At 39.6% G+C, this 6,374-nt stretch overlaps 1 protein-coding gene across 1 annotated transcript in view; it reads left to right on the top strand.

Moving 5' to 3' along the window:
• LOC104270568 (plectin-like) overlaps positions 1 to 3,218 on the top strand; it is a 27,062-nt gene extending 23,844 nt beyond the window's left edge. The window contains 2 exon segments of the mRNA XM_009864973.1: positions 1 to 730; positions 1,302 to 3,218. The exon segment at positions 1 to 730 is cut by the window's left edge and continues 2 nt beyond it. Coding sequence (XP_009863275.1) covers positions 1 to 730; positions 1,302 to 3,218 — 2,647 coding nt within the window.
• Positions 3,219 to 6,374: the final 3,156 nt, after the last annotated feature.

Genomic DNA, 6,374 nt, shown 5'->3' with positions numbered 1-6,374 from the left:
GCAGGAAAAACATATGGCCGAGGAAAACATCACGTTGTACAAGATACAAATGGAAGATCTGCAAGAAAGGCTCAAAAAATGTCATGAACAACTACAGCAAGGGAAGCAGGCTGAAATGGACTATCACCAGAAGTGCAGGAAACTTGAGGAAGAATTAGAAGTGCAGAAGCGCACAGTTGAGAGCTTGAAACAGAAAATGGACCTGCAGGTCAAGGAGAATGAACACAGGTTTCTTTCGTTTCAGAATGAAGTTCAACCAAATAATAAACTCCAAGATTCAGGATTTAAATTGAGCTGTGAGAGAAGAGGGAATGATTTCAGTTACCTGAGCGACACCACAGCTAGGGACTTTGAACAGTTTCCTCCACATGTGAAACCTAGCTCGCCTTTGTTAAGGCAGAAACAGGATCGATGTGGTTTCAAATCTGATGAAAGAGAAGAAAATACGTTGTACGTGACTGCTGATGATACAGTACCGAGAGAGGTGCAGTTTCAGATGTCAAGAATAAACCAGTCACTAGAAGAAGATGCAAGCCCACAGTCTTTTACAGAGTTTATCTCTCAAACAAGTACTCAGTTCCAGATAACTTTTGATAAAGCAAGCCAAATCTCTGGAACACCTGAAAGGGACAGATTGAGGAACAGAAACCTACACAGTTCCAGACAAACTATTAGACATGGAGAAGACCTGAAACATGAATTAGGAGTGGTAAAACTGCATCCCTTGGAGGTACACACTACATTTTGTGAGGGTTTGGCTTCCTAGTGCTGTTTTTCACTCGTCTATATTTTTGGTTTTTTAGTTGTACTTTGTTTGGGTTTTAGTTGTACTTTGTCGCTATTCTGTATTCTCTCTAATGTTTCTGATGTTCTTATCTTGGTGAAGGGAACCCCTTCATTCTTAACCTGACACAAAAAGCTTTTCATTAGACCTTTATATCAGGTTTGTTAATACCTAAGAAATGCATTATTTTAAAAATTTGTGTTGGAACAAGTACACAGTTGTATCATTATTGGTGAAAATAAGCTTTGATTAAGGGCACTAAGTTCATATAGTAACAAACAATAATTGTTTTTGTTTAGTCATATTCCTCTTACTGAATAAATATTTGAAGTGGCAAATACACTTAAAAACTTTACCTGTCTATTTCTTTGCTCTCCAATGCTAGTAGCAGTTCTCCTTTCTGACTTACTTTGAACTCCTTTCTTTTGTTTCTCTGGTGGTGGATTTAGGAGTAAATTATGTACAGCATATTTCTGCAGATGGTTTTCTCACTGTGTCAAAAAATTCCTATTTACAGATAGTGAAGAACAAGCAGTATGACATGCATGTTGAAGTCACAACATTAAACCAAGAAAATGCCAAGACTTTTGGTAATGAAGAGAGAATGTTTGAGGGATATGAAACATCCAGAGGGTTTAGGAAAGAAGACTTTGGAAAGATGTGCTCTTTTGTAGGGGAAGAGATTTTGAAAACTGTTGATGATGCTACTCAGTTGGAGTATTTTCCTGAGGAGTATAATAATATCAAATTTCAAGGTCTACGACATGATGTAACTGCCAGACAGCTGACTGAAGTTAAACTTTTAGACAGGCATACGGTTGAGCAGCTCCATTCAGGGCAGAAAACTATTGATGACGTTCAGAAAAGTCTTGAAAAATTTTTAACTAAACCTACAGCTATAGCTGGGCTGTACCTTGAATCTAGCAAAGAGGTAATCTCTTTTGCTTTGGCAGCAAAAAGGAGAATCATCAGAAAAGTGTTGGCATTGGCATTTTTAGAGGCTCAAGCAGCTACTGGGTTCATCATTGATCCCGCAACAGGTCAGAAATTCTCTGTTGAGGATTCGATTGTTAGAGGGCTTGCAGTTAATGAATTCAAGAGTAGACTGCTTGAGGCAGAGAAAGCTGTTCTGGGCTATTGCTGTTCTGGGAAAGTGATGTCTGTGTATCAGGCTGTGGAAGCTCGACTCTTAGAAAGACAAAAGGGTAAAAATATCCTTGAGGCACAAATTGCGAGTGGGGGGGTCATTGATCCTGTAAGAAGTGTTCGTGTACCTCCAGAAACTGCTGTGCAGCTTGGCTTGCTTAATAACACAATTTTAAAATTTTTGCATGAACCTTCTAGTAATGCAAAATGTTTCCATAATCCAAATAACAGCAAAGCTATGTACTACTGTGATTTGCTGAAAATGTGTTTGTTCAGTATAAGCAGTAAATGCTTTCTGCTTCCAGTTGGTGAAAGGAGAATAAGCAGCCCATCAGCAGAGAAAAGTCATAAAATTTCTGTAGTAGATGTCGAAACAGGAGCTGAAATGACTTCGTATGAAGCTTATAAAAAAAATTTTGTTGATAAAGCTACATATCTTGAGCTCTCTAAACAGGAATTTGATTGGAAGGAGTCTACGTGTTTTGACTCCGATGGGAATTCTTTTCTTTTGCTTACAGATCTTAAAACTGGTGTGCAGTTTAATATTGAGGAGATGTTAAATAAGGGTAGAATTGGCAGAGCAGTAGTCAATAGATACAAGGAGGGTTTAATCACAGTTAATGAGTTTGGTGATATTTTGGTTAGCAGTTCACAGCCAAATAAAGATGTAAACAGTCCTGTTGCAGGGTTCTGGCTTTCTGAAACCAATGAAAGAATTCCAGTCTTAAAAGCGTCACGCAAAAACTTGGTAGACAGAGTTACTGCCCTCCGATGTCTTGAAGCTCAGGTTAGTACAGGAGGCATAATTGATCCATTTACCGGGAAAAAGTACAGTGTTTCAGAAGCTTTGCAGAGGGAGCTAATTGACGATGGTTGTGCCAGACAAATCCAGCAGTGTGAACTGATCTTTACTGGCATCATCCACCCTGTAAGGAACACAGTTATGTCAGCAGCTGAAGCTATGCAGTTAAATGCCGTAGACAAAGAAATGGGCATGCGCTGCCTGGAGTATCAGTACTTGACTGGTGGGTTGATAGATCCAAAGTCTCATGCCAGGTTAACAATGGAAGAGGCAATTAAGAATGGTCTTATCGATGCCGTCACAGCTACGAAGATGAAAGACGAAAAGTTGTATGTTAAAGTTTTAACGTGCCCCAAGACAAAGAAGAAGTTGACCTACAAAGAAGCTTTAGAGAGAGCTGTTTTTGATTGCCACACTGGGCTGCGATTGTTAGAAGCAGCTCAGCCCATGAAAACGGGAATTTCCAGTCTTTATTATAATTCGTAATGGAACAAAGATGCTTGTACTCATTTTGAGGCCTGGTTTAAAACCCATTCAAGTCAAGGAAAAGATCTTTGGTAGCCTGTATAGGAAATCATGGATGGCATCTTCTAAGATAATCATGAATTGCTGTAGAACTAATTAGTATGAATCATTGATTAGTATAAAGCACTAAAACTGGAATTAGATATTAGCTGCTACAAAGTTGAAATGTATAGGTAAACTTGGGCAGATTTGTAATTTCAAAATGCAGACAGTGTTCAGTCGTTACGTGAAGGCCTTCTCTGACATTATCTACATGTCGGTAGTATAAATCAGAAGTTGTACTGTGTTTGTTGTAGATTTAGGCGAGACTAGAATCAGCCTCTTAGGTTAAAAGGTGAAAGGGATTGCCCATTTTGTGAATAAAGACAGTGCAGTTTTTCATCTAACCCGATATTTAATGTAATATTACAAATCTGTATGGAGATATTTATTTTTAAAAAGTTGCAACAGATTATACAAGGGTTAAATCTACAGTCCAGTAAATACATATGCATACATATTTTTTCTCAGTAATATTAATTTTAGTGGGCTACTCACATCCTAAAGTTACATAATCTATTTTCTTCCTCTCACTTCACAATGCTATTACATTGATATGTAATAACAATTACGAATCAAATAAAAAAAATCCATTGAAATGTCTTCATTTTTACTTGTGATACATGGAAGGGCTTAAGTATCTTTTCTAAGTATTCATAAATTTCAAAGTACTAACAGGTTGTAATACGGTAAAAAGACATTTTTCTGTGCAGAAAAAAAATGAAGTGTCTCAATATTTTACTTGTACGTTCTTGTTTCTGTAAACGTAAAACCAGTGTATTCTTCCTACTTGTAATTTAGTAATCCACGTGCATAGATCATGAAATACTGGTATTTTGTGCTGGCTGTACATATGCACACCTGAGGATAATGCAAAGGCAGCAATTCAAAGGTGCTCTGTATGCAAATGCTGCTTAGATTTTATCTGCTGAGTAATGGCTGGGAAGCTATGCTTTTTTTTAATATAAATCATTTTATAATGAATGTACATGTGTATGAATAATCATAATTGGAAATCATTAGAGGAATTACTTTGTTAAAGTCTCTAATTATGTGGCATTTTTGTTCCTACATCAAAGTGTCATAGTAAGGCATGTGGTGATAAATAAAAAGAAATCATTTTATGTTTATGTGATGATACTGCCATTGTGGTAGAATTGTGTTTCCATGGACATTAATGTTAACTGTTCCAACAATTTACATTTGCATTTTTTTTACAATTTATGGTGCTCATCAGAAGTCAATGGAAGAAGAAAAGAAGGAACATGTTGAGAAAGCTGGGGATTTACTGAAATGGGTGTCAAACCTCAGCAAGACACTCAGCAAAGAAGAGGGGGAAAAGGCTGAAAAGACAGATTTGCCTAAACAGCAGGTACACATGTCTTTGGTAAAAAACCACTTGCTCTTTTTAGGTTTCTTTTAGTGTATAAAAATGACAGATTATTCCATATTTTTTTTTCTTCAAAGCACCATGCACATTTTACAAAAGATGTAATTTCACATTTGATTGTGAGTGGAGGGTTCGATAGATGAACATTCATATTTAGGGATACAAACATATTAGGAGGAAGTTGAAGCTGCTGTTTGCAGGCCTGGCGTGTGACATATTCTGACACTGCGAAATGTCGCTTTAGAGAAACTAGACCCTGCAGACCTTAACTCAGCCTTCATAGAGAGACAACAGGGCGTCCTGGCAGGAGAGCACTTTGTAGGTCTTGTCCTGGACAAGTTCAGTAAATGGGTTGCGTAACTTCTACTCTGGCATCAGGAAGGAGAGAGTTGACAGGAGGGGCCTGAGTGCCAGGTTTCTTTTTATTTGCTTTTAAGAAGTTATTTTGAGGGGTCATGTTATGAGATAGCTAAAACTGCTTTCTTAGGGAATACAGCAGGTGTTGGCTGAGTCCTCTTTATTATTGCACTAGTCCATAAGTTGCTGAATGGGCCGTCCTGCTGCCTTTGTGTTCAACAAACATTGTCATTGGGTTCAGTTGTAACTCTGACAATAGATTTCCACCTTTGAAGTTTCCTATCATTTCTGACAGCTCCTTTGCTAGGCTTTTCCCACAAAACAACTTAGTGACACCTAAAAAGATTGAAGTAAGTGAAGGTCTCCCTGCACACTGAGCAGCAGAGAGAGAGAGCAGTGACTTGTCGGCATCCCTCAGTACGGGGCTGGATGTAGGATCACACAAACATGATTTTGCCCTTCTGGCAGCCTCTTCCAGCATTTTTACTTTGGCTCTATGTAGCAGTGCTGGTTAGAGCCACTGGAGCAGCATCTGCCTAAATCAAGCTTGCTCTCAAGCAGGTCGGCAGTCCCGATGGTCACTGGTCCCAGCAGGCTGCTTGTTCATAGAGGATCAACGCTAGTTCTGTTACTGAGTTTGTCCCTATATCTATAGAAGAAAGTAAACTTGTATTGATTTGAACATACTGATTGATAAATCACTAACAGGATCAGAATTTGCAAAAATGCTGGTCTTTTTCTGCCCTTGTTGACAACAGCACTGCAAACCTTTGTCAAGCGTTGGGTCAGCTCCTTAGAGCTCACCATGGCAGCTATGGTTGGCATCTTTCCTGGGCATCCTGAGCCCTCAGTGAGTAACCTGTGAGCTGGCCACCATGGCTTCCGCCAGACAGTGGAGATGGGCCTTTGCTGAGGGTGTTTCCTTCCCTTGTGAAATGGCCTGGCCAGGTAGCGTCGCCTTTCAGAGGTGCCTGGTTTTGTGTCTCCACTGACTACCACAGGTGCCTTGACAAGATTTGTAGAAACCTGTAAACTAGTGATTTGATAGCTAATGTTTGCTGAGATACATTTCACATGGTGGTTTTGGGTTGCTGTGGGATGACTGGGGAGTTTGGTGCCGGCAGTGACAGCGCACGCGCAGCAGCCACGTTGGTGAGCGTAGTGCTGACAACAACAACACCACCGAGGTCGCGGGTTCGATTCCTGCTCAGTCTCCGTGTGTTGCCTGCTCTAGTCAAGAGGTGGCGTCCCTGCCCATGACAGGGAGGTTGGATTAAGTGGTCTCTAAGATCCCTTCCAACCTAGGCCATTCTATGATGATTCCTTGAGCA

Source organism: Apaloderma vittatum, unplaced genomic scaffold, assembly GCF_000703405.1.
Source record: "Apaloderma vittatum isolate BGI_N311 unplaced genomic scaffold, ASM70340v1 scaffold12992, whole genome shotgun sequence".
Taxonomy (NCBI): Eukaryota; Metazoa; Chordata; class Aves; order Trogoniformes; family Trogonidae; genus Apaloderma; species Apaloderma vittatum.
The sequence above is the reverse complement of the archived record's forward strand: the minus strand, read 5'-3'. Positions and strand labels throughout refer to the sequence as shown.